This window comes from Paroedura picta, chromosome 5 (genome assembly GCF_049243985.1).
Source record: "Paroedura picta isolate Pp20150507F chromosome 5, Ppicta_v3.0, whole genome shotgun sequence".
NCBI lineage: Eukaryota > Metazoa > Chordata > Lepidosauria > Squamata > Gekkonidae > Paroedura > Paroedura picta.
The window spans coordinates 106,283,247-106,310,624 of record NC_135373.1 but is presented as its reverse complement, the minus strand read 5'-3'; the positions used below and the strand labels follow the sequence as shown (position 1 = coordinate 106,310,624).

The 27,378-nt window shown below is 46.5% G+C and overlaps 1 protein-coding gene across 4 annotated transcripts in view; it reads left to right on the top strand.

Annotated features, from left to right (window-relative positions):
* CHST11 (carbohydrate sulfotransferase 11) overlaps positions 1 to 25,336 on the top strand; it is a 232,782-nt gene extending 207,446 nt beyond the window's left edge. For all 4 annotated transcript variants that reach the window (XM_077339725.1, XM_077339726.1, XM_077339728.1 and 1 more), the window contains exon 3: positions 24,073 to 25,336. In XM_077339725.1, coding sequence (XP_077195840.1) covers positions 24,073 to 24,927 — 855 coding nt within the window. In that variant the 3' untranslated portion in view covers positions 24,928 to 25,336. The remainder of the gene's footprint in view (positions 1 to 24,072) is intronic.
* The last annotated feature ends 2,042 nt before the right edge of the window (positions 25,337 to 27,378 follow it).

The window sequence follows — 27,378 nt, the reverse complement described above, 5'->3', positions numbered from 1 at the left end:
GTAGCATACGCTGAGCAAACAAAACAATGCTTAGTTGTGGCAAACATTCTGCCAAAGATATGGTCCCAAGAGAATCATAGAATCATAGAATCGTAGAATCATAGAGTTGGAAGGGGCCATACAGGCAATCTAGTCCAACCCCCTGCTCAACGCAGGATTAGCCCTAAGAGCCACATCTGCAATGCAGATCCTGGAGCACCAAGCCAATCACATGTTTATCCTAACCTTCATCTGAAGAGCTCTGGGTGACATACACAGTCCTCCCCTGCTTCATTTTGCTCTGACATGACCCAGCAAGGTAGGTTAGGTTGAGAGTGGGGAGTCTCCCATGTCCTATTCAGACATGGAAATTACTATACCACACTGACTTGGGCGGAGGGGACCAACCCTCCCTCCACAGCGATCTTAGGAGGGAGACAGACTATACTTGACAAGCTCCTTATAGACCCAGCAGGGGGAAAGTTCTCTGCTTTCCGCCAAAGTCTTTCATCTCTACAGAAAATATCTGAAAACTGCACAGACAGTTTCCCATCAAATCAAACCTCTAACCTGCCAGCCCTATCAGCAGACACCAAAGAAGTTCCACGCTGGCCGGTCTGCTCCTGAGCCCTCTGTATAGTGTGGCTAAATCCGGCAAAGCACAGCTAGACTTCTGTGTTGTCTAGAGCTGGTCCTGCACCTTTATAACGTGAGAGGAGGATTTAAATGTATTCAATTAATAGGCATAGGGCTATGCAGTGAACTGGAACTGTTCTAAAACTTTGCTTCCCAAGCACTCCTTTCAGCCAGTTGGGAGTGTGGAATAATTTATAATCCAACTTGAGGTGAAAATAAAACTCTTCAGGAGCTGAACACAGTTTTCTAGAAAACTAATTACAAATTCTTATCATTAGGTGCCAACTCTGCTTTCTGTTCTTTGTGGAGGTTCTTCAGTTGATTTCTGAGGTAGAGTTTTAAAATAGCCACGTCCCCTCATCCTGTGCTGTTCGAGCTTTTCTAACTGCACAGAATTATTTTTCTTTCCAATATTCCCATTTTGCTCTGAAACAAGCCATAAATGCTCATCAGGGTGCTGAAATAATGGTTCAGTCTCAAGTGGCTGTAAGCTTAGCATGACCACATAAACTGCTTCCTCCCCTGTTTGCCATGACATTGGCCAGAAGCTTCCCAGTTGTACTACTGCCTACTTTGCACAGTTGTACAGCCTGGTCAGTTGTATTACTGCCTGCTTTGCACACTGGGAGCATTTCAAGCCAATGACCATTGAGATTTAATTTGGCAGTGCATCCCCAGGGCTAGGAGCCTCTTGTGGCGCAGGGTGGTAAGGCAGACGACATGCTGTCTGAAGCTCTGACCATGAGGCTGGGAGTTCAGTCCCAGCAGCCGGCTAAAGGTTGACTCAGCCTTCCATCCTTCTGAGGTCGGTAAAATGAGTACCCAGCTTGCCGGGGGATAAACGGTAACGACTGGGTAAGGGAATGGCAAACCATCCTGTATTGAGTCTGCCAAGAAAATGCTAGAGGGCGTCACCCCAAGGGTCAGACATGACTCGGTGCTTGCACAGGGGATACCTTTACCTTACCTTTACCTTTACTCAGAGACACGTGTCTTGACTAGCTTGGACCTCTGTTCTGTGGGAATCAGGCTACTGATTTCATCAGGTTTGCAAAAAAAGGATGGTTGTGTTTTTTTAAACCTTCTACATACTACATTTTGACATTGTTCTTTAGAAGCCAGATTTTTTCAGAAGAAAATTAGTTCCTTGCTAGAACAAAGCCAAATGGCAGGTTTGCATGTCTGCCTTCACTCAAACTGGTTCTCCTTTCTTTCATTTGTCATGTCATCTCTTACTTTATCAGGGTTTTTTTTTTTTTTTGCATGCCATCAATATTAATTTCCCCAAACGCTCTCTCTTGTCACTCACTAATTCATGCTCCTTGCAGGCTTTTCAAATTCCTTTGCTCCCCTTGTCGTGCCAGTTGTCACTCTTGGCTATTGGGAAACCAGCAAGCTCTCCAAAGAATTCTGTTCTGATGAAAATATTCAAATCTCTGTGTGTGTGTGGGTGTATAAATAAGTGTAATCTACTGGCCTCTTTACAATCTGGTCTTTTCATTTTATCATGCATCAGACTTCGCTTGGAGTCATTTGTCTACCTGCTGTCGTGGAGATAATTCTTGGGGCTTCACTGTTAGCAAAGTAAAGTCATTCAAACAGCTTTTGCTCATCGGGGGGTTCTCTGTCTCTCCCTCTTAAATCTGAGCATATGTTCAAATGCTAGAGCGCATTGGAAGACATTTTGTAAGTGTCCATTAAATGCTACTTAAAAAAAAAACCATTTATCTCTAAATGAACTGCTATCACTGCTCGTCTGATTTTCGGTAACTTGCAAAGTGCATCAGGTATTCCCGATTGTCAAATCTCCTGTTTTCTGAACCGGCTTGCTTTGCATGCTTGGATTAAGTACACATTTGCTGCCTATGACTGTGGCTCATTTGAGAAGAGCCTGGGGGCTATAGAAGGTCAAAATTTACATACAGAGCTGTACGTAAACAGCCTAATGCCATTTGAAACTTTGTTAAGTAAGGCAGGGGTAGTCAACCTGTGGTCCTCCAGATGTTCATGGACTACAATTCCCATGAGCCCCTGCCAGCATTTGCTGGCAGGGGCTCATGGAAATTGTAGTCCATGAACATCTGGAGGACCACAGGTTAACTACCCCTGAAGTCAGGATAGGCAACAACAGAGCTTGGGCTGCAACCCTGGAATGAACCACATTGAATATCATGGGGCTTACTTTTAATAAGAGCTGCTTCGGATTGCTTCAGGGATTTTGGGTGTCTGTATGCACACAGCTGCTTCAGGGAATCTTTTAAAAAGAGAATCTCAGCCTTTACAATGTCAAAGATAAATTTAGAGAGTAATGCTAAGCAGATCTATATGTCTTGTCCTGGGTGGCCTAGACTGGCCCAGCCTCTTCAGATCTTGGCTACTAAGCAGGGTGGGCCCTGGCTAGTGATTGGATAAAGGTAAAGGTATCCCCTGTGCAAGCACCGAGTCATGTCTGACCCTTGGGGTGACGCCCTCCATATTTTCATGGCAGGCTCAATACAGGGTGGTTTGCCATTCCCTTCCCCAGTCATTACCGTTTACCCCCCAGCAAGCTGGGTACTCATTTTACCAACCTCGGAAGGATGGAAGGCTGAGTCAACCTTGAGCCGGCTGCTGGGATTGAACTCCCAGCCTCATGGGCAGAGCTTCAGACAGCATGTTGGGTGCCTTACCGCCCTGTGCCACAAGAGGCTCTTAGTAATTGGATAGGAGATCACTAAGGAATGGCAGAGTTGCAACTCAGAGGCAGGCAGTTGGAAGCCACCTTTGAGCTTTTCTTGCCTTGAAAATCCTATAGAATCACCTCGTGGTGCTTTCCACTGCCTGTTCAGAATCCTGTTAAAATCTGTTCGGTGAGGGTTACTTCCAGGAATTGCCCTGTTGGGACCTTAAGAGTGGAACGTTCTGAGCCCAACTTTGTTACATTTTTTAATGTTTCCAACAGTTCAGTTAGGGTCGCCAACTCCGGTTTGGGAAATTCATGGAGATTTTGGGCAGAGTTGAGGAGGGGGCCATATAGTTCCTTCTGCAATCCTGCCACTTCCTCCAGGGGAACCGTTCTCTGTAGTCTGGAGATGAGGGCAAAGATTTCAGGAGAACTCCAGCCCCACCTGGAAGTTGGCAACCCTGTGTTCAGTGCATATATCCCATTAACTAAGGAGTGGTTCAAGTTTCCCAGCTGTTGAGTGACTTTCAGAAGAAGTATATCGCTGATTAAATGCAACATGTCCGACTCTGGTTGAGTATCTGCCACCTTCACGGAAATGAGATGCAAATTACTTTATTTACAAGTACGCAGAATATTCAAATTAATTGCAGCCTGCTATTGCATGATGAATTTGTGGTGTAACAGTCTGGACATGTTGCCAAATCCTGCATTAACCGTTGTGGGCGTGGGTTATAAATGGGAGGCAACAAGGCTTTTGGACTTGCCGGATTAATGTGTCCCATGGGCAGTACATTTACAGACGGCCCGGATGAAACTGGATGCAAGGAGTGGAGACTCTAGGATGGGGGGTCAGAGAACCTAATTCTTAGGATTAATGTTGGCAATAGCAGGGGGAAAGCTTCAAAACATACATCATAAATTAGTTTGCCTGGAGGAACTGTTTACAGGGAAGTCGTTCTGGAGGAATCTGTCTGCGTGTTGCCTCCGAACTACAGAATGCCTGAGACATTTCCCAACTCGGGTTAAAAAAACGCAACAGTCTGAAGTCGAGCACTGATGAGCGGCAAAGCTCTCTAAGTCTTGTCCTTCTATAGTGTTCGGCGCTGGCGGTGCTTTTGGCAGAGAGAACTCCAAGGCGTTTAGCTGCCCTTAAATGGTGCTCCCCAATTTGCTGCCAAATTGCTTCAGCATATTTCATGGCAAGGCCTGGTTTGTGCTGGACAGATGGCTGGTTGGATCCTGTACAGCAATTCTTACATTTTCAGATTCCTACTAAGGAGCTGATATCTGCATTGGTCAAAAGTACATGCTAATTTGGATGGGGAGTATCAGCTCATTCCTCTGAGCCAATGAAACAGGGGTCTGTCACAATTTATACCATTCTCTGAGCTGGTGCATGACTAGATCGCTGGCCGGTAGAAATTAGCATTGGCAGAGTCTAAATATGCAAAGAGGGGTTCATAACCGGGGGGTTTGAAAGAATAAAATAGTTTTATTAAGGAGAGAAAACCAACTTTATATAAGGAGAGGGGAGAGAGAGCTAACTGTCTAACTGTTCTGTTGTCTTCATCTGCTCTGGAGTCAGCATGCTTAAAGGAGCATGAAGTCTCTAAACGAGCCAATCACGACACTGAAGGAGATTATCTGGAAAACATCAGGAAGTTCCTATTCTAACTATCCTAAATACACACTCCCCCCCCTCCTCATGTTCCCTGTAGGACAGGGGTCCCCAACCTGAGACCAGCAGGCCATATGCAGCCCCAACCTCTTTCTTTGCAGCCCTCCAACCTGCCTGTCTGCTGCTGTCACCCTCAGGGCATTTTCCCTCAGACCCTTACTGTTCTTCCCGCCTCAAGAAGCACCATCTACTGCTATTCATCTTGTCCCTTACATTTTTTCTGATAGACCTAATTGATTTGCAAGCTAGTGATCATCTCAGAGACAAAGAAAACAATCTGCTAGATTTCTGATATATTTATCAACCTAAAGAAATTTGCTGCAGGCATGTTCACAGTCTTTGGCACCACATAAATCCGTGAACAAACCTTTTCCAAGGTGAAAACTGTGAAATCATTTGCTGCCAGGGGCTCATGGGAATTGTAGTCCATGGACATCTGGAGGACCACAGTTTGACTCCCCCTGTGTTAATGGATGGTGTTGGGTATGTAGCCACCCTAACATTCCTACGGAGGACCGAGCTTGAGGTCCGAGGTAGGATTGAAGTTACCGTGGCGCCAGCCAATGGGCTGCAGGGATCCCTGCTGTGGGTTCCAAGCGTTTCAAATCAATCAAGTGGGATCTAGCCAATCACACATGGGACTCCTTTGGGTAGTGAAAAGCGGAGTATAAAAACCAACTCTTTTTCTTCTAAATCTCAGATTGGAAGCAGCTCTTTGGGGTTTTCGAAGAGAAGTCTTGCTGAGCTTCTTTTAACTGGACATGGTGCAGGACTTCTAAAAGGATGTGAAATATGTGCTTTGTTTCTGAGCTACAGGCTGTTCCCATGAATCTCGCAGATACACCTAGGGAAAGACTTCCACTGTTTTGTGCAGTACAGTATTTTTCTACAGTGGATCCTGAAGCTTTGAAAGGGCTCTGCACATGTTTTAAAAAGTAGCACTACGTACCTATCTCCTACCCGAACCAGAAGGAGCCCAGAGAAGGAAAAAAGAAGCTGCTTTGACAGTGTCTCTTTAATGCTCGGCATGATCAGCAGCAAAAGGAAACATGGTCGCCAAAGGATCCGCTGGCTCGACACAATCAAAGCCGATACAGGGATGACCATGAACCAACTAAAAGAAGCAGTCAGAGACAGGGGCGCATGGCAAAGACTTCCCTATAGAATCGCCAAGGGTTAGGACACGACTGAACGGATAACATCATCATCATCATGCTACCCCTCAAAGCAGTCTGGGGCAAGGGAGCCGCCTACCAGCCCGAAACCCACGTGGGTGACCTTGTGTAGGTCACACAGCAGCCCAGAACAGTCCTGAATAAGATAGATAGGCAGCCACCTGCTAGATCCATGGGTCAGGAAGCACACGAACACTGGAATCATTGTAGCTCTTAACTGGTGTCAGAACATGATAGAAGTAGTAACAAGACTGCACTGAAAACCCACTCCCCAGCCCCTTCAATTGATTTACAACAAGGAAAAGGATCGCCGTGCAGCTGTGTCCAGTTGGCTAGGAAGTGTGCGACAGGCTAAAGAAGAGTTAACACAGGATGAGAGAGGAGCACCCCCTTCCCTGGGCCTGCAGACTTCTGGCCATCTTCCTGATTTTTCAGCTGAACGTGGCAGGGAGCTCTTTGCATCTAGCAATGGAACCATCCAGCCCGCGATTTATCTCTACTCAGCCCCCTCACTGCAACAGAACACACATATTTAAGCCTAGCGGAAGCCCAGATGTTTCGCATCAGATTTAGTGCAGGACCGCAAGTAGCTGCGTTATCTTAATCCTCCATCTAGGATGTGCACACTGGGGCAAATTCCTCTTATCTGCGTGAAACATTGCAGCTGTAGTCCTGTATACAAATGTTTGCTTTCCTTTCCGTATCGCTCCACTTGAAAGGCAGAAGTCCAGCGTCGCTGGGTCCAGGCTTCTGCGGAAAGGAGCTTCAACGGGAATTAACTTAAAACCAAAGTTGTGGATTGCACAGGCTGAAATGTGTTTGCTGTCGTCAATGGATTTCTCCCAGAGTTCTGGACAAGCTCCAGCCGTGCGACTCTCCCGTGGACTCTGACCCAGTAAAATGATTTCCAACGCCAAAGGTTCTTGCAAAGCCGTTGTGAGCCTTTTGGGCAAACCGTTTCTTACCCAAAGCCAACCCATCACCAGTTGCTGAAAATGGGTTGAATTATAGTGTGGTAAATGTGGATTTAAATTACAAGCTGAGCACATGATGGATCAATCCACACAGTGGTTTCAGCCTGCTTAAAGTTCTGCAGGGTCTACCCAGCCCACATTCTCGTCCTATTGTGAGTGAACAGACCTTCGAGACCCTGCAGAGAGGAAACCCACAGGGATAGGTGATGCGAAGCAGTCACCAGCAGGGTTTCAGGAGCCCCTTCCTTGTGTGTTGTTCATCCACTCTAAATTTCCCACTCCCCAAAACCTCACAATGGTGTACAACGAGGCGGGGCTCCATCAAACTTGTCATGCCCCTCCAGTCAGCACTAGGGATTGTGAAATCTGCCACTAGTCTTCTGCCAATGAGAGCGGGCATTTCCTTCCATCCTCTTGCCTCCCTCCCAGGATTTGCCAGCGAGAGAGAGATTCTTCTTCCCTTCTCCATCCCAAAGGGCTTGGTCCCCAGGCCCCGGATCATTCTTGTTGCTCTCCTCTGAACCCTCTAAATTTTATCCACATCCTTTTTGAAGCGAGGCCTCCAGAACTGCACCCAATACTCCAGGTGGGGTCTGATCAATGCAGCATACAGTGGGACTATGACATCTTGTGATTTTGATGAATTAGTGTTGGCAACAATTTTGCCTTCTCTTTTAACAGGGCTCAACAGTGTGTGTGTGTGGGTGGGGGGTATCACTAGAGGGAGGTCTCCCCAGCTTCTCTTCCCATTTGTGTGACACAAAAGAACCACCCCTCCTCCCCATGCTAGGCAGGCTGTAGCTGTAAAGGAAAGGTGTGTGCACACATACTTGCTAGAGTTGCCAACTCCATGTTGGGAAATTCCTAGATATTTGGGAGATGAAGCTTGGGGGAGGTCGGGGAAGGGCATTAACCAGTTATCGTACCATAGAGTCTGTCTTCTGAAGTACCCATTTTCTCCAGGGGAAGTAATCTCTCAAGTCTAGTGATCACTTGTAATTCAAGATGGTCTCCAGGTTGGCATCCATGTTACATTCCAGCCTGAGTGCCTATGACTAGGCTTAAGTCTTCCTATAGCAAATTATATGGGACCAAACTAGAGCAGGGTTTGGGGCTTTGGGGGGTTAGGGTGAGTTCAATGGAAGATGATGGTGTTGTGAATCAAATTGGCCATCCATCAAAAAAAATGTCCCTTCTTCTGTGATCTCTGTTAGCAAAGCCTCATTTCATGCTCAAACAGACACTTTTATGGTGATACGTTGGTGGGGAGAGGTAATCCCATTTGGCATGCTGCAACCCAGGAAAGTGGAAGTAGGACAATATGGGGTGGGGGTCTTCATGCATTTACAAGACTGTTCATTGCGTGTAAATATGAGACAGGAATATCTGGTTTTAAACAAAGTGGATTGTCGTTTAACCTTCTTTGCAGAATAATCCCTTACATTATAGCTCATTCATAAAAAAGTAAATAAATAATGATGTACTAATTTGCCCCCTTTCCAAAATAAAAAAATTGCTGCCAAAAATTTCTGGCTGCAGTCTTCAGCTTTCATGTGCTGAGTGTTTAACATCTTGCCTCATCAATGCCTCTGAACAAATCATGACCTGGAGAGAATTTCTGCCTGCCACAGGGTTCTGCCACCAGCTACTATAGTGTCCCCAACACCCTTGTGCTGTTTCACTTTAACCCACCTAAGCATTTGAAATGGGCATTTTAATCAGCAGAGACCAAATGGCTATCTTTGTGTTCAAGCTGGAGAGCGCTGCAGATAAAAAATGAGCAACTGACTCTAATCAAGAAGACATGTTGACGGTCCACATGCCAGTCGAAATGTGGCTGCTTCGTATTGGGAGGCTCATACACCGCCTATTACACACACATGGCTTCCATTTAACAAATCATCATTTTCATATTATCGGCATTGCTAGATGAATGGGGCAAATGAGCACCCTCCCTTGAGAAAAACAAAACCATGTCGAACAAGTTCTTAAAAATGCAGAAGGAAAACATGTTCCAGATGTGTATAATTACAGGCAAGCTAAAGGATCCCCTAAGTCGTATCTTTCAGAGGTCATCTTGATGGTGATGCATCACTAGAGGTTTTGACCACCTGTGCAGAAAGGTGGATTGCAGGCATCCAGCCTTACAGCAGAAGGCGGCTCCACCCACGAGGGAATTGTGGGGGGGGGGGCAGTGGAATAACTTGGGCTATCCATCTGGAAAGGAAGCCAACGTTTGCCACAGCTGAGAAGCACAATCACAACCAGCACAGATCTTTTCCCAATCCCTGTGGGGTTGACGGAGGTCAGAGGGCCTCAGCTGTCCCAGTGTTCAAGTTACAATTCTAGTCCTGGTTGCTGCAGCCTAAAAGTTGACGATGCTGCACGATAAATGCTCTGAGATGAGAAGCTTTTGAATAGCGTAGATTGAAGATGCCGCATAAAGAAGAGGATACATAGCTCATTCTGCAGGCACGCAGCGTGGCTGGGAGTGTGGTTGAGCTGATGGACACTTCCAGCCACCCTCTGAATTAATAACCTCCAAAACATCCTATCATAGAATCCTAGAATCATAGAGTTGGAAGGGACCTCCTGGGTCATCTAGTCCAACCCCCTGCACTATGCAGGACACATCCCTATTGCTCATCCACTGTATCGCCAACAGTCTTGCGCAGGGTCAGTAACTGAGGGCTATGGCTTCCTTTGTCTACCTCCTATTGGGTCCTCTTCTTTTCCTACTGCCTTCAAAGTACATACATACAAGAGAGGCGACCTAGTTTTTCTAAAAAGCAAGTATTGTATGGCCAACTGGTTGATAGGAACAATATTTCTGCTGCTGTTGCTGCTACCATTACAAAGTCCAGCAGTTTTTTCTCCCCACCTTCAGGACATTGCCCGTGGACCTCAAAACCTTCCCAGCTGGTCTTTGGGGCCTTTTCCTTTCTCCTTTCTCTTGTTTTTCTGTTGCCTGCAGTTGCCTGCAGCACCCCTGTCCTTCTGAGGTTTTTCCCATAATACTCTGCATGCACTTGGCCTCTTTGGAGAGACCGTGGTGCTGAAAGCCTTGATTGGTAAGCAGCTTGGTGCAACAGGAGCTGTGTGGTCTGCCTCACCAGGTATTCAAGGCACATAGGTTTGCTTGCCTGGAGGAAGGAGGGGTGGGGTGCTTCATGGGAGAGAAGCCTTGGGGCTGTCTTACCTTCTGTCCCACTGGGGAGTCTCCCTGCACCAGGTGGGACAGTAAACCTGACAAGTAGGCAGAAGCAACCCGAGCAGCCTTGGCATTTTTCTAGAGGATCAGCGGAGTGAAACAATTAAGAGCTGGCTGGAGTTCAAAACTGATGAAAGGGTCTGTAATGCAAGGCAGACAGGGACTGTCTGCAACTCAAAATAGAATAATGAGCAAATAGAAAGGGTGAGGGGGGCACTATCAGAAAGCTTTTGGAAGGAAATAAGCACTTTAAGGAAGGGGTGGTGGGCGCGCCTTGAAGGTAGAAAGGGACTATTCTGCCATTCCAAGAGGTGAGGGCCTGCCATGCCTTGCAGCAAATGTAAATCTAGTTTCCCCTCCGCCCCCTTCAAAATAGATCTCAGATTAAGCAAACCAAAGACCTCTCTGAGAGGCAGGGATTAGCATCTCATTTTGATTCTTCTTTGGAAAGTTCCCTCCCCTTTGAGACATCAGAAGAATAGAAGCTCTGTATGTATATTAATCACCCCATGCTAGCACTGCAGCAGTGGTCTCTTGTTGATCACCGTCCCTCTTTCCAAGACAATATGAAGACTTTTCAGGGGCTTTTTTATTTGGATTCATTCAACCCAAAAGGTCTGTGAAAAGCTTGGAAGCATTAATGCCGTGACTTGTCCAGAGACTGCTGCATTAATGCAGTGTCCTCATGTGTCAGGGGCAGTGAGGCAGTGCATGGGCACTGGCGGTCTTTGTATTTAGATGTTTCGGTCAACAAACCAAAGCACTGGAAGCGTTCCCCGTTAACTTCTGTTATCCCCTCTTGAGAGCATAGTGCATATATAGACCCATGCAAAGCTGGGAGCTGTGCATAAAGATCATGCTTAGAGTTGCCAGCTCACAGTAGGGAAATACCCAGAGATTTTGTGGATGGAGCCCGGGGAGAGCAAGATTTGGGAAGGGAAGAGACCTCAGGTGGGGTTGATGCCACAGACCAGGGGTAGTCAACCTGTGGTCCTCCAGATGTTCACGGACTACAATTCCCATGAGCCCCTGCCAGCAGGGGCTCGTGGGAATTGTAGTCCGTGAACATCTGGAGGACCACAGGTTGACTACCCCTGCCATAGAGCTTCACCCTGCAAGGCAATCATTTTCTCCAAGGGAACTTATCTCTGTCATCTGGACAGTTGTAATTCTAGGTCAGTGGGTCACAGCTGGAGGTTGGCAAACTGGTAGCCTCATGTCTGAAGAGACAATTAGGATGAGGGGAAGTGGCAGGTGAAAGCAAACATTCTGGGCAATTGGGAATATCCGGGCACTGGGAAAGGTAAAGGGTTACCATTGTGGTTATGCTGTGGCCTTCAGAAGCTTTCCTTGGGATAAAACCCAGAAAAGAGCTGGTTCAAGGTATTTTGCCAGTCAAAGCCTCCTCCTGTACTGTGCCTGGCCAGATCGAAGCCTAGTAGGGATGCCAGCCACCAGGTGGGACCTGGGGATCCCCTGGAATTACAGCTCACCTCCTGGAAAAGCGATCAGTTCTCCGAAGGAAATAGCAGCTTAGAAGGTAGACTGTATGGCATTAAGAGCCAGCTTGGCGTAGTGGTTAAGAGTGGTGGCTTCTAATCTGGCAAGCCAGGTTTGATTCCCTACTCCTCCACATGCTGGGTGACCTTGAGCTAGTCACAGCCCTGATAGAGCTGTTCTCACACAGCAGTCCTGTCAGAGCTCTCTCTGCCTCATCTAGGTCACAGGGTGTCCGTTGTGGGGAGAGAGGAAGGCGATTGCAAGCTGCTTTAAGGCTCCTTCAGGTAGTGAAAAGCATGGTATAAAAACCAACTTTTCTTCTTGTACCCCACTGAAGCCCTTCCCCTCTCCAAACCCTGCCTTGTGCATGTTTTATCACCAAAGTCTCCAGGTTTCTTCCAACCTGGAACTGTCAAGCTAACAGTGGCTACCAAGGACTGGCTGGGATGTGGGCTGAAATAGTTGGGGCTCAAGAGGCAAAGCTCATGGTTGAGAGAGCAAGCTGCATAGTAAAATCAGCCCTCCTCTCATTGCAGCCACTTTCATGGGTTGCCCAGACAACCAGCCCGGGTGAGGAAATCAAATCTCCACCGGTCTGAACATATTATGGGATGATAGGGTGTCTAAGCACTCTAGGCTCCTGGAAAATTCTGGGTAGCTTTGATTAAATAAATCATAATGGTTGGCTCAAAGATATTATAGCCCGTCTCACAGGGTGTTCACCCACCTCACAGGGTGTCTGTTGTGGGGAGAGGAAAGGGAAGGTGACTGTAAGCCGCTTTGAGACTCCTTCAGGTAGAGAAAAGCAACATATAAGAACCAAATCTTTTTCTTCTTCAGTAATATCAGGGCTCTCTCAGCCTCACCCACCTTACAGGGTGTCTGTTGTGAGGAAAGGAAAGGGAAGCCGACTGTAAGCCGCTTTGAGACTCCTTCGGATAGAGAAAAACAGCATGTAAGAATCAACTCTTCTTCTTCTTCTAAATGGTCAAGGTGATTTACCATGAAGCCAAGGATGCCCCTAGACTCACACTTTGTTCTGCTTCAGTCCAGCATGGCTGCCCACTTGAATCTCTTATAGCAGTGGTCCCCAACCCTTTTATCACCGGGGACCACTCAACGCTTGACAATTTTACTGAGGCCCACTGCCCTAACGCTCTCTGACTCTGGTCGCTATGGTAATGTTTAAACATCCCTTCAAAATAAGATACAGACACGCCGCAACAATGAACATAAGGAACATTTTATTTTCATGGAAATTTTAACTCATGACAATGACAAATCAATGGGAACCCTGAGCTTGTTTCACTGCAACGAGATAGTCCCATCTGGGAGTGATGGGAGACAATGACACCCGAAGTGTGTTGTAAAGGGCCGGGGGAGGGGGGGAGAAGGCGTCCTTCGGGGCCCACCTCCAATTAGTCGAAGGACCACATGTGGTCCGCGGCCCACAGGTTGGGGATCGCTATCTTATAGAACAGGTCTTGTGCAAGTTGCTGATATGTTGAGGCTACAACTGGTCACTGCCTAGAAGGCTTGCAATTGGAGGGCCAGCCTAGGAGGGAGGAGGAGTGCAGAGTTGCTCCCTCAGCACCTGCTGAGGATGCATAAGATGTATTCTCTGGACTGCTCATTCGACTTTTACTTAGTTCACTTTGCCATGGCTTTGTTCCATAACCATCTCCGCCATGAAAACAAAGTTTGAGTCCAGTGGCACCTCTTAGACCACCAACTTTAATTACGGGCATACGCCAGAATTAAACCTGGTTGGTCTTAAAAGGTGCCACTGGACTCCCGGTGACCCACCTGAATCCATCTCCATCGGAGTGGCCTTGCTTGCAAGTGGGCCTCAGCTACAGCTCGGCCCTGGACTCGCTTTCACGACTCGTGCACCGGATCAGTTTAGGACCGTGCCGCAGTTCAGAGCTGCAGCCTTCCGCGACTTTGAGAAGGTCATTTTCGGAAGCAAAGCAATAAGCTTCTGTGCATTTATCTCATCAGCCTGATTTTCTTCATTGGCCTCACACTGAGGCTGGTGGATTGTCCTGGAAATGTGCTGAGCGCTGGCAGGAAGCCATGGTTTCTGCAGACGCTCCAAGTTTCTCTGAAGATTGGTCTCTGATGCTTACAAAAAAAATGTTTACCGAGCAGTATGATGCAGCATGCTCATTTATAGCCTTCTGCATTAATATGATTGTAGGGCCATTGTACTCTCCAAAGATTTGCTGGCTAGTAATTAAGTTCCCCCCCCCCACCTCCAGGGGTTTCTAATATTTAAAGGGAGACCTTGCAGGGAGTGGGTTTGAGGCTGTCTGATTACATCAGTGAGAGGTTCAAGAAGGGAGAGGCGGCTAAGACAGCCGTGTGGCTCCCAATTTGCTGCCATTAAGCCTGGGAGTAAAGGGCTATCTGAGGTCAATTATACCCTGGGCACATTTGTGAGTGGCAGTTACAAATGAGAAGAGAAAAGTCTTGCCCTTGCAGCATCAAGGTGAAGTGAAACATCAACAGGAGCCGAGCAGAAGCTCTCCGAACAGGACCAGAATGTAACTGACATGAGATTCCAGCGGCTACATCTGCAATCGTGTTTCCTGGGGAAATGATTCCATTTTGTCTGGTATGCCTGCTGCCCTCTCTCTCGAGAACATTTAGATCGTTTTCTAGGTGCTGCGGTGGGGAGTGCCGCCCTCCCCACCACTGAAATGTTCTCAGACAACTAAACTGCATCCGCCTGCGGTGGTAGCTACTGTGGTGGTAAAACTATCCGTGCTTGGAAACGTGACAATTTAAAAATGTTTGTTTCAATTCTTGTCATTGTGTCTTGACAGATGCTTCAGTCCTAACCAGGTTCTCTTGACTGGAGGGTGCTTGTTGGCAGGGGAAAGGTATTTTGAAAAGGACTTTGGTGTTAAATAATCATGAAGTAAGAATTCAAACCCATCCCCAAATATTTTTTTCCCCAAACATTTTTAGAATCCAGTGCCATGATGGCTTCCCAGATCATCACCCAAAGAAATGATACGCTGGTGCCCACGGCGTGCATTTGGCACAAGATGCTGCCATTGTGTAAGTCCACATTCTGGCCCCAAAGTTCTGCGTGGCTTGGCCATGCATTCTCCTGACTGAGGCTGATTCCGCACAGGCGGAAAGGGCCGAGAGGGCAGTCATATGGAAGTGGGGCAAATCTCCGCTTTCAGATGACGTTGCCGCCACCCTCCTGGGCCTGGTGTGGATCAGGCCCCAGAAGCCCCAGGCTAAGGGAATGCGGAAGAATCTCCCTCGTTCCCTTAGACTCCTGCGGGAGCCAGCAAAGCCTGCCCATGTGTTCTACGGTGTTCTTCCAATATTCAATTGAAAACCGCAATTGGATGTTATGGGAGCAGAGAGAAGTTTCTATCTCTACACTGAAACATATGATGACCATTCTTGGGCTGAACTTCCTTGGTGCCACTCAACCAATTAGAATTCCTACGGCTGGGTTATTGGTTTACAGTGACCAATCAGTGCTTTTTCTGGCTCGTGACCAGGAAGTGAGTGCAACAGCATCTCTACAGGGTCTTACTCTTCAAAAGAGGAGGAAGCCACTTTTGATCCATTCCCTATCCCCATTCCAAGAAAACTGAGCTCCATTTTCATAATAACCACATGGATGAAATAAGGGCTTGCCCTTCGTCCTTACCAAGGACTCGTAGATCCTCAGGCATCTCCAGAGTCAAGTTAGAAGAACATGGCTGTGATGAGACGTCAAAAGTCTGAGATGTCCTCCAGCACTCTTGAGGATATAGTTGGATGTTCTTGCTAAAACTGAAGAGAGATTTGTAAATGTCAAGATAATTTAGACTTTTTGAAAATATGACTTGCTATTAATCTACTTAACAAATGAGGCAGAATTGGATGATTAATCAGGCATGCCATCCTTTTGACTCAAAGGAGAAATGGATGCCAAGAGGAATTTGCTTTGAAGAAGAAAGAAAAGAAGGCACACTTCCAGTTGGACTAAACAAACTATTGGTGCAGATGTGCAAGCTTGGGGGTTTCACAGAACTCTGTGTTATGTATCCTTCTGGGTTCATTTTGCACTCCCTTCCTTCCCAAAACAGCTGCTGGGGCTGCCTTTTCAAGGACAAGAGAAGGGCTGTTGGTCCCTTTCTTTCCCTGTCTTTTTCCCCACTGGAAAAAAAACACTCCTGCTGGGGAAATTTCGAGTGGGGGGGGGGGCAAAAAGCAGTTTAGGCATGGCAGTTCATCAGGGAAAAGGTGCAGGGAAGAAGTTGTTTTTTATACCCCGTTTTTCACTGCCTGAAGGAGTCTCAGAGCGGCTTACAATCACCTTCCCTTCCTCTCCCCGCAACAGACATCTTGTGACGTAGGTGGGTCTGAGAGAGCTCTGACAGGACTGCTCTAACAGAACTACGACTGGCCCAAGGTCATCCCGCTGGCTGCATGTGGCAGAGCGGGGAATCAAAGCTGGCTCTCCAGATTCAAGGCCACTCCTCTTAACCACCACACCATGCTGGCTCCAGTCCATGCTGTTTACCTCCATGAAAATGCCTCCTCCCATAGCTATATTTGGAAAAGTAAAGACCTCCCATAAAATGATCATAGAAGAAAGCTTATTATGGAGTCTGGCAGGTAATAACAAGAAGGTGAAGGTTTGGGGTAATTTGATGCCGAGGTATGGGTTTCTTTTCGGTCAACATACTTGAGGAGAGCCAGTGTTGGTATAGTGATTAGGAGTGCAGACTTCTAATCTGGCGAGCTTGGTTCGATTCTGCACTCCCCCACATGCAGCCAGCTGGGTGACCTTGGGCTCACCAAAGCAATGATAAAGTTGTTCTGACAGGGCAGTGATATCAGGGCTCTCTCAGCCTCACCCACCCCACAGGGTGTCTGTTGTGGGGAGAGGAAAGGGAAGGCGACTGTAAGCCGCTTTGAGCCTCCTTCGGGTAGGGAAAAGCGGCCAACTCTTCTTCTTCTTGAAGAACGCTGGCAAAACAATGTTAGTAAAATGTATGTGTGCGGGGGAGGGGGGGAGGGGTGGTGGTACATCTTTTGTTAAGTGAAATGTGACCCCATGTACAAACCTGGCATGGCTTGATTTGTGATGCTTAGGCTCTTTCCCAGCCTTGTCATTTGGCTTTATGCACCGAAAGAGCGCTCCATCTGTCTTACCTGCAGGGCATGTAACACTTCAAATGTCTCTGTCTCGGCCAAATGACACATTAAGTGAATGACACATGAATGAACCTCCTGTTGCCGCTTTTAATCTTGAGCGGCAGCCTCTTCTTTTCCAGGCCTGGATCGAGGCCATGGCACTGGGCACTGGGGGTTTAACCCTTTTCTCTGCTTCGTTGTTCCGACAAATGCCAGAGTTTTTCCCTGAAGGGCTCTTGCATGTCAGGAGCCCCATGGACTGTAATTGGAAAAGGATATGTGCTTGGGGCAGTCTGTGCAGGGCCATGCAGCCCCTGAGAACCCCTTTGATGGTGGAGATGTTCCTCTGTTCTCCTTCTCGGAGGTTTTCTACTGCGAGGGCTGCCAGTGATGCCTTCTCTGATTTGGCGTCAGGATTTTCAGTTGCGTTCCCGAGTGAGGCCTGGCTTGTTCCAGTTTTACTGGGCTTTAGGGGAAATGGTGAAACACTGTCCATTCTACTAGGCTCTTCAGAGACTTTTACTTTTGAAGTGTGTTGCAGACTTTAGAAGAAGAAGAAGAGTTGGTTCTTATATGCCGCTTTTCCCTACCCGAAGGAGGCTCAAAGCGGCTTACAGTCGCCTTCCCTTTCCTCTCCCCACAACAGACACCCTGTGAGGTGGGTGAGGCTGAGAGAGCCCTGATATCACTGCTTGGGCAGAACAGCTTTATCAGTGCTGTGAGGAGCCCAAGGTCACCCAGCTGGTTGCATGTGGGGGAGTGCAGAATCGAACCCGGCATGCCAGATTAGAAGTCTGCACTCCTAACCACTACACCAAACTGGAGTTCTTTGTGATTTTCTTTGCTGTTTTGTGTGTTCTTATGCGGGGTTTTTTGTGCAGTACTTTAGACACTTCAGATGGTAGAGAGGTAATATATATAAGACGGAGCTCTTTTGCCAGGCCGGAAGATCTAGGGACCCCTCCATATTTAAGAACAATCATATTTAAGGCAAACCTTATCAGGAATAGCAGGCACCCCTGGGAGTTTCCTTTGAGGCGCTGGGGGGGAGGAGGGGGGAAAGGGAGGGGGGTTGGATTTTTTTTATTTTCTCACCACTGGAGGCAGCTGTTTTGAGGTTTTTAATCTATGTAGGGTTTTATTTTTTATTTTAACCTGCCGTGAGATGTTTTGCAATAGTGGTGAGTGAGAAATATGAATGAATGAATGAATGAATGAATGAATGAATGAATGAATGAATGAATATAAAAATAAGAATGAATGCTGATTACCTTTCTCAGAATCAGGCTGCAGCATTAAACCTGCCATATAGATTCTTTGAGATGCATCCAGGTCAGGGTTTCCAGCCTCCAGGTGGGGCCTGGGGATCTCCTGGAATTACAGTTTATCTCCAGACGATGTTTTCTCAGTTCCCCAGGAGACAATGGCTGCTTTGGAGGGTGGACTCTATGGCATTGTACCCCAGTGAGGCTCCTGCCCTCCTCAGTCTCTACCCCCAAATCTCCAGGAGCTACCCTACCTGGAGGTAGCAACCCTACCCCCTGTCCCCCTCCAATGCTCAGAGAGGACCTGACAACCCTAATCCAGATTGCAATTTGCCAAGTATTAAAGAGCATTCAACCTGGGTTCAGTGAGTTTGATATCCATGGCTACTTAGAGGCGTGTTTCAGAATACTGGCAGTCTTCAAGCAAAGGTTGGATACACACTTTTCTTGGATGCTTTAGGATGCTTTGGGCTGATCCTGCGTTGAGCAGGGGGTTGGACTAGGTGGCCTGTGTGGCCCCTTCCAACTCTATGATTCTATAATACATGTGTTGACACTGGACCATAAGAACTGAGTGCCCCCTGCCTGCTGAGGGCACAGCCTTTTGCCGTGGGTATTCATTTCCTTGTTTGCCATGGATTCTTGAGTAGGTTAATCTGGATTTTGCCCCCTCCCAATTTCTTTCTGAGTTTAGAGTAGCAAAAAAAAAATGCTTTAACACTACTTTCCCCTTTTTTTATACAGCCTGTCAGAAATTTTTCCATGCCAATACCTCTGCTCAGTTATCAGCAAAGAATATTTCTGCTGCTTTTCTTTGTGCAGCAGCCGATTTGTATTCTGCACGCAGCTGGCAGCTTTTTTAAAAAAAGAAAAATAAAACCTACATTAAATTCATTTACTTCCCCCCCCCTTTTCTGGAATATACACTTACCTCAAGTTCAAGGCAGGAATAGAAGCTTTATGAATACTTGTGTGTTGACTTAGATATCAGAAATTCGTTCTTGCTCTGCCACAGATGATAGAGATAACACGGCATATTTTCCTTTTGAGAGGCATTATTCAGCCGTCAATGTCAATGGGAGAACTTACCCCGTGAGTTAAGGCTCAGTCATTCCAGAAGTCACTAGTTGTCTGAATTCACACTGTTTTAGAGTTGCCAGGGAACCCCTGGCCATGGGTGGGGTATGGAGGGTTAGAGTTGCCAGGTCCAGGTTGGGAAACTCCTGGAGATTTGTGGATGGAGCCTCGGGAGGAAGGGGACCTCTGAGGGGTACAGTGCCATAGAGCAGTGGTCCCCAACCTTTTTATCACCGGTGACCGGTCAACGCTTGACAATTTTACTGGGGCCCGGTGGGGTAGTCTTTTGCAGAGGGACATTGCCATTGCCGCCTGAGCCCCTTCTCCGCTTGCTTTCGTGCCGGCGCCCCTAACTACCCACCACCCACTGGGGGGCGCTGCCAGCAGCACCTTCGCAGTGTCACACTGAGGGGGAGCCCCAGCCATGGCGGCCGCTGGAGAGCACCAAAGGTGAGCGGGCGGCAAAGTGCCAGGGCAGCCCCTGAGGCAGCAGCGGGGGAGGAGGACGAGAAGGAGCCGTGGCCCGGTACTGACTGATCCACGGACCGGGACCGGTCCCCGGACCGGGGGTTGGGGACCACTGCCATAGAGTGCATTTTCTCCAGGGGAACTGATCTCTGTAGTCTGGAGATGAGCTGTACTTATGAGGGATCCCCCAGTCCAACCTAGAGGCTGGCACCCCTACGCTGTGTCCCCGCTCCTGAGGTAGAGCCATGAAAATGCCTTTTCCCACATTTTGGAATAGCAGATAAATCGTAGAATCATGTTTAGCCTGGAGAGGAGACGACTGAGAGGAGATTTGATAACCGTCTTCAAGTATTTTAAAGACTGCCATATCAAGGATGGAGCAGAGTTGTTCTCTCTTGCCCCGGAGGGACAGACCAGAACCAATGGGATGAAATTAATTCAAAAGATTTCCCCTCTAAACATCAGGAAAAAGTTCTTGAAAGTTAGAGTGGTTTCTCAGTGGAACAGGCTTCCTCGGGAGGTGGTGGGTTCTCCATCTTTGGAAATTTTTAAACAGAGGCTGGATAGCCATCTGGCGGAGAGGCTGATTCTGTGAAGGTTCAAGAGGGTGGCAGGTTACAGTGGATGAGCGATAGGGTTGTAAATGTCCTGCATAGTGCAGGGGGTTGGACTAGATGACCCATGAGGTGCCTTCCAACTCTATGATTCTATGATTCTATGACTCTTTGATTCTATCGTCTAGTGTGCCAGCCCATAGTATCTCCGGGGCTTCATTGTGCTGTCTAGAACAAATTCATTCCAAATAAATTCATTCCAAATTAATCCCCCCATTCCAAACTAAGCAATGCTCTGAGTGCATACAGATGTTTTCTTGCAGCTCCCCTGCTGCAGACTTCCCTTCCTCTGGGGACTTTCCAAATCTTAGGTACGTTTCAGAAAGGCTGCACGATCATTAATCCCATAGTTTGACCTTTTGGCCACTGCGTGGATGTTGTGATGACTCAAAGCCCCGAGACTGGCTAGCAGCTATACTTAATCTTATGACTTTGGATGATGCTTTTTATATTAGTAATTATTTTGTGCAATGTACCTCACAGGTGTGTGTGTGTGTGTAAGACAGGACCAGAGAAAATACTGCAGCTGCTTTGTTATCTTGCTGCATCAAGGGATTTGAAGAAATAGGAAAGTTCACCAGGTAGCCTAGTTGTGAGCTAGAAGGAGCTTTTTATCTCCTGTTATCTAGACCAACCTGCTTCCATGCTCCTCAGTCATTCCTTTATCTCAGTCCAGGACTGAAGCACCTAAAATAGAATTATACTCCCTCTCTTCAGAATCTCTGTCCCCACGGGCGAGATTACCCAAAGGAATCCTAAAGCAAAGGTTCTACTCCTCCCAACCACTTTCCCTTGGCCCTTTTGTTTTGCGGTTTAATCAGTTGCGTCCTGTTCACAAACCAATTATTTCCATTCCATAATCAGTTTTAATTAAAAAAACAACAACAACAAATAGTTTGCTGCAGAGAAAAGGAGCTCAGGAACTCTGTCCCCAGTGGGAAGAAGAAGCAATAATAAGACTAGACTCTTCCAGTTCCTTTGGTAGATTATTTACTTATTGATTGATTTATATCAGGTTGCAACCAGCTTAAAATGACCCTGTAGACAGGGTTAGTCAAACTGCAAATGCTGGCAGGGGGCTCCTGGGAATTGTAGTCCATGGACATCTGGAGGACCACAGGTTGACTACCCCTGCTGTAGAATTTCAAGGCAAGAGGCATTCAGACTTTAACCGTCTCCTGTAGACACTACAGGAAAGCCATAGACCTCTTCTACTCCATTCCTGGCTGTGTAGAACACCAATTGTGTTCACCAGTTACTGTGAACTTCCTGCATAATTTGTTTGTAAGAAATAGCCAATGTACATTCACTTCACAAATGAATCCAGCAACTGGGATGAATGTGGGGTTTAAATGATAAGTTCGGCTGTACATCCATTGGACATAACATGAGAATTACTCAGCCCTTGTAGAAGAAGAAGAAGAAGAAGAAGAAGAAGAAGAAGAAGAAGAAGAAGAAGAAGAAGAATTAGTTCTTATATGCCGCTTTACCCAAAGGAGTCTCAAAGCAGCTTACCTTTGCCTTCCCTTCCTCTCCCCACAACAGACACCCTGTGAGGGAGGTGAGGCAGAGAAAGCCCTGATATTATTGCTCGGTCAGAACAACTTTTATCAGTGCCGAGGCGAGCCCAAGGTCACCTAGCATGTGGGGGATCGTGGAATCAAACCCGGATTAGAAGTCCGCACTCTTAACCACTACAACAAACTGGTTCACACACACTGCTACCCAGAAGTGTATCTTCCATACAGTATGCACACTTCTCGTCTTTGTGACCCAGATGTAGAACTCTACACTTCTCCTTAAATTGGTGGTGATGAGACAAACACTGCCCATTAAAGGGGAGAGTGCCCTTAATTTCTTCTGGATTTCACCAGTAGAGACCAGGGATGAGACCAAAAGTCGCTTCAAGAAAGGACTTTTGAGCAGCTGCCGTCCTCTGGGAACAGCTGAAATAGCCCCAGGTTTTATTAGGCTTGCCAAGGTCATAGCCAAGGAGTGGGAGCCAAGGCGATTAATCCTTGAGTGAGACAGACATCAGCAGCAAGAGCACATTGTGGGCTCCTTTTTGTTGGTGTTTTGAAATCTGTGACCTCCTGCTGTGTCTGGGCAGGAAAGGTTAGCTAGAGTTCTGCGCTTCCTTTAGAAATGTCTTTGACTGCAGGGACAGGAAGGGTTCCTTGTCTATATATAAAACTCAGGGAGTGAAAGCATTTCAGACAAGGAGCACAGAAAAATACATTTCGCATCAAGCTGTATTATTGTACAGCTCTTAAACCTCTTGGAGAGAGCAACGCTGGCTTCCTCTGAATTGTTCAAACCTGGCAATCAGGGCCATTGTTGAGGCCAATCTGGCTGTGCCGACTAGTTTAGCCCCGTTGATGAAAGCCGGGGAAATCATAGAATCATAGAATAATAGAGTTGGAAGGGACCTCATAGGTCATCTAGTCCAACCCCCTGCATTTCTACTTTCATAAGCAGCTCATGTCTCTCATCAATAGATCGTTTATAGGGCTGCCAACTCTGGGGTGGGAAATTCCTGGAGACTTGGGGGAGGAGCCTAAGGAGGACAGGGTTTAAGGAGTACATAGTGCTTAGCAGGAACATGATGCCATAAAGTCCACCCTCCAAAGCAGCCATTTTCTCCACGGTGCCTGGTTTCTGTAGTCTGGACACCATTCCAAGAAATATCCAGACCCCACCTAGAGACTGGCAACCCCAATATGGATGAAAATCTCAGCCACTGATGGTCTCCTTTCTGCGTTGCTTGTGAAATTTCCAGAACACTATATTGTAGATGCCACTCCCCTGGTGGGACCTGGGGGTCCCCGGGCTTACAGCTCATCTCCAGGAGATGGAGATCAGTTCCTCTGGGGGAAATGGCTGCTTTGCCAGTGTTATTCCCTTATGCATGGAGTGTTCTAGCAGAGGCTGGACCATTGTGGATCTTCTTCACTTATGAAGATCGTCCCTGCAAACTACAAAGCTCTTTGTTTAGGTGACTTGCTGTGTTCCTAACTGCCCAATTAGGAGCATAGGGAGCTGCAAAATTAACAAAAGTCCAGCAGCATCTTTATTTATTTATTTAGCAATATTTCCGTATGAGTCACAGCTCATGAGAGCTCGTATGGAAATCAGTGCATTTGCACTGATGTATTAATGTATATCCCACTTTTCTCCCCATTCAGGACTAAATGTAGTCATTCTTTAAGGTGCCATTCATTGGACTTTTGGGTTATTTTGGTGCAGCAGCCGAGCATACCTACTCCTTTGCCGCCATCAGGAAGCTGCAGCCAGGAGACCTTCCCTTAAAAGCCACCCAACGAATGCATTTTCTTCCTGATGTAAAATAAGCATTGCGGTTTTGGAATTACTGCCTGCAGCAAAAGGAATAATGGCAATAGAAATCAGTGTTTTTCTCCAGATAGAGTATTTTGTTTGGCTATCAAGGAACCCTGCTTTAAGCAGGTGGTCTTAAGCTCCATGTCGCTTTCTGCCTAACATGCCTCGAGCTAAAATGATGTATGATTTCTGAACTATTTTTACACCCAGACGTGTGATGAGAATGCTGATGTGGTGATTAGACGTACGCGAGTGCAGAGGAGCAGAAGAAGCAGAAGACAGCAGCCAGGCTTTTTGAGCTGTACTGAGTTGTCCCTATTTGTGTTTTCTTTTGCAGTTGGAATTGTCCAGCACAGCGATCCTTCATCAGATCCGGAGGGATCAAGTGACAGACACATGCCGAACCAACAGCCTGTCCAGCCGGAAGCGCCGTGTGCTGACGCCGAATGACCTTAAACACCTGGTGGTAGATGAAGACCATGAGTTGATCTATTGCTATGTACCCAAAGTGGCCTGCACCAACTGGAAGAGAGTCATGATGGTCTTGACAGGGAAGGGCAAGTATAGCGATCCCATGGAGATCCCAGCCAACGAAGCTCACGTCTCGTCCAACCTGAAGACACTCAACCAGTACAGCATCCCAGAAATCAATCACCGCTTGAAAAACTACATGAAGTTCCTGTTCGTCCGCGAGCCTTTCGAAAGACTGGTATCAGCCTACAGAAACAAATTCACCCAGAAGTACAACACCTCCTTTCACAAGAGGTATGGCACCAAAATAGTGAAACGCCAAAGGAAAAATGCTACCCAGGAGGCTCTGCACAAAGGGGATGATGTGAAATTTGAGGAATTTGTGGCTTATCTCATAGACCCTCACACCCAAAAAGAAGAGCCGTTCAACGAACACTGGCAAACGGTCTATTCCCTCTGCCATCCATGCCACATCCATTATGACCTCATAGGGAAATACGAGACACTCGAAGAGGATTCCAACTATGTCCTTCAGCTTGCAGGAGTAGGCAACTATCTCAAGTTCCCCACCTATGCAAAGTCTACAAGAACTACTGATGAAATGACCACAGAGTTCTTCCAGAACATCAGCTCGGAACACCAAACACAGCTGTATGAAGTCTACAAACTTGATTTTTTAATGTTCAATTACTCAATGCCAAGCTACCTGAAGTTGGAATGAGCCAGAGAGAGAAAGAAAAGAAAAGAAAAACAGCTGTTTTATTTAAGAAATTTATTTGTCATAATTACATATGAAGAATGGGTTATTTTGTAAGTTAATTTTTTTTTTTGAATGATGCTGCGAGCAGCATAGTCAAAATTTATTATTTAAATTGTCAAAAAGAGGAGGACACTCCCATTTGGGGAGTAAGGAGATCGCAGAGCCTGTAGCCCTAGCGGTGACTAGTTCCTGCTAGACTGTTTGGGGGAGGGATATGTTCATTGTGTCCTGATGATTTTTTTCTTTTGGCATTCTTCATAAGTCTTAGCCTTTGTGTTATTTATGCTTATTTAATTACACAGTTGATTCCACACTAGGCGCTGAAATACAACATGGTGTGCAAAAAGAAAATGCACTCTTCTTGCTGGAACTCTTGCCTCTGTTCTTAATATCCGTTTGTGGCCGAATATTTCACCAGTGATGAATTCAGGAGAATAATTAGAAACAGTAGGGCCGAGCTAAGTTCAAGGGCCCCAGGAGGGTTGGATCTCCAAGCTGGAATGACTTGTGAAGCCTCAGGATTCTCAGATTTGTGAGTTAAGACACACTTGTCTGCCAACAGCCATATGCTATGGAAGGCCCAACATTTATCCACTGGGAGCAAAGGTCACCTATGGTCTGGTTTGAGTCAGTGAAGATCCAGTATGTTTTCTCTTGGGAAATCACAGCCATGACAGACCCTAGTGCAGTTTAGAACTGATTGCATCAGAGGGGAGAGTGTTAAGTCTTCTTCTGCCTATGCCCGTTTTCAAACTTCACAAATCCCACACGTGCATTGAGGGAAATATATGTGTCAACTCTATGGTGCCCGTTATGTTTCCCCCAGTGGAGTTAGTAGGAACTTTAAGGTGCTCCTTGAGATCAGGAAAGTAATCAGCACCATCTTGTCTAGTTTGAACTTTAGTCCTTTCTTCTAATGACTGTATTAAAGTGTCATACACAGGTATACCCAGAATTCCAAGCAGATTCCAATCTCTCCCATGAAGGGAGCAAGCCAGAGACTTCAAAGCATGACAGCAATCAGGAACCTCCATTGGAGGAACTCACAACTAAGTAGGCAATGCACTCATAGTAGCCTGAAGGAGCAACTTCAGCTGTTAATACCACAGCAAAATAACCTTCTGCTAACCACAACATTCTCAGACTTGGTGTTACTTCTTTGGGTGGTCTTGACACATCTACTCCAGCAAGAGATTTTTCTTGTTTTTTGGATTTATCTCTGGCCCCATTTCCTCTCTGATGTTTCCGAACAACAAAATTGCATTGTCCCAAGGTAACACACGGGTCTTATGATCTGTTGCTACATAGAAAGTGCTGCCTTAAGTGTGTGGTGACAGTCACTTGATAATAGCCAAGAATTCAAAGCTATTGGACTTTCACACTCTTGTGTCACACACCACTGTGGTTTGCCCCAGAACGAAGTACATGGTCATTCGGCTGTTAGTAATATGACTTTTTCCTCATTACTTAACCAGAAAGCAAGCCACCATTATCTTCTGAGCAGCAGATAATCTTAAAAGAGCCCATTGTAAAGAGTATAGTATTAAATGATGCCCAGCTTACATGGGGCCATGTACTCAAACGAAACACCTTGTAATACTATGTATGTTACAAATACTGGTGGCAGTTGTTTTGAAAGAGGAGGATATTGAACTTGGTATGAAAATGGGTTTCCTTTTCAGTGCTGGAAGGGATGGATAGCTAATTTTTAAAATACATACATAATATTGAAAGTCTGTGACTGAAAGAAACGTGAATGTATCTTTTCAAGAGAATCATCTTCCAATCTCTGCTGGATTTATTGTTAATAGCATTGTTGTCCCGGTTCCCTTTTTTGGCATGCCTTTGTTTGACATTCAAGGAGAATGACTGGTGGTGGTGACGTATGAGTTGACATCCTTCCACTGAATGAGGAGGCAGCTGAGGAATGCTCCTTCTGTTCACTTAGTGGAAGATACCTCTCTTAGCAGAAGGGGAGTCATTGCATCTCACCCATTATTTATGGCAGCAGTGCTCTGTTTCTTTAGGAATTAATTTATCTTGTCAGCACCATCAGACTCCTGAGTAGCAGATTTTAAAACTTTGTTCATTTTATTATTTACTTAATTTACACCCCACCTTTTTTCTCCATGGGAATCAAGATCAGACAGTAGTTGATGTGGAAGACCTTTTTCTGAGAGCTGGAGAGTCATTGCCTATCAGAGTAGACAACACTCATCTTGAAAGGTCAATGGTCTGGCAATACAAGGGAGTCTTGGTCTTGGTCTTCCAGGGTTTCCATCCTAGAAGACTCTGAGTATTAGATTTCTATATGGCAAGGACAGTCAAATGGTGGACCCAATTGATCTTCACCACTCTATATGGCAAGGACATATAGGTGGACCCAACTGATCTTCTCTAACATCCTCCTAA